Source organism: Galeopterus variegatus, unplaced genomic scaffold, assembly GCF_000696425.1.
Source record: "Galeopterus variegatus unplaced genomic scaffold, G_variegatus-3.0.2 Scaffold7604, whole genome shotgun sequence".
Classification (NCBI taxonomy): Eukaryota; Metazoa; Chordata; class Mammalia; order Dermoptera; family Cynocephalidae; genus Galeopterus; species Galeopterus variegatus.
In genome coordinates this window covers 93,323-94,195 of record NW_007733715.1, presented here as the reverse complement: position 1 = coordinate 94,195, position 873 = coordinate 93,323, and the positions used below count along the sequence as shown (strand labels likewise).

At 38.7% G+C, this 873-nt stretch overlaps 1 protein-coding gene across 1 annotated transcript in view; it reads right to left on the bottom strand.

Moving 5' to 3' along the window:
• Nucleotides 1-6: 6 nt before the first annotated feature.
• KATNAL2 (katanin p60 subunit A-like 2) overlaps nucleotides 7-873 on the bottom strand; it is a 47,043-nt gene continuing 46,176 nt past the window's right edge. The window contains exon 13 of the mRNA XM_008592120.1: nucleotides 7-413. Within this exon, the coding sequence (XP_008590342.1) occupies nucleotides 243-413 (171 nt within the window). The 3' untranslated portion in view covers nucleotides 7-242. The remainder of the gene's footprint in view (nucleotides 414-873) is intronic.

Sequence of the window (873 nt, the reverse complement as noted above, 5' to 3'; positions counted from 1 at the left end):
GTCTAATTGTGAGAAAAATATCCATTGCACATATACATGTAATTGAAATCTTCAATAATTTTGCTGACATCTCTCATGAAAATATCTCAAATTTCCAAAAAATACAGTTGTCCAAATGAATCCCATCTTCCAGAATAATTTTCCCTTTTCTATTCCAATCATCGTATTCTTCTCCCACTTACACTAATAAACTAGGAGGCCTCTGTGGTTACCTGTGTGTCCAGGTCAGGGTAAATGTGATTTCAAACAGATTCGAACTCTCTTTGCCAGGCTGAGTATTTCTGAGTCAGATTCTTTGCTGAGGGTTTGGTATGAGCTAGCACATCCAAAAAGTCAGCAGTGGTCACTGTATCCAACTGGATCTCAGGTAAATTGCTGCTATCTAGATAAAAAACACAACAGTAACAGCACAACTATCAACCTCTTGGTGATCAATGCTCTTGAAATGCTAATAGACCTTCTTTCAGGACAATGCATAATGCAGCATTCTTAATGGTTAATGCAACAAAAGTTGAGACGAAAGAGGGCTGGAAAAAAAATTCTTTAATGTGCAACTGAGTTAGACCCTAAAACCCAGAGTAAAAAAAATGTGACTCAAATGTATCATTATCAAAGTATTATTTAATATTTATATAGTGCCTCAAATGGATCCAGCCCAACATCAGTGTGTGCCAGAGAAATAAAAGCCTGAGGCCTAAGGAGTTTATCATCTGTGGGCAAAGTCAGTCTAGAACAGAACACCAAAGGAAGGATGAGTTGAGTGCATAAGGGATGATTTGGCCAAAGAATGCGTTCCAAGTGTGAAGGGCCACCAAGGATGGGTGCCAGGCTCCATCTGCTGGTGAGAGTTGGATTTTTAAACACGAATTTCTC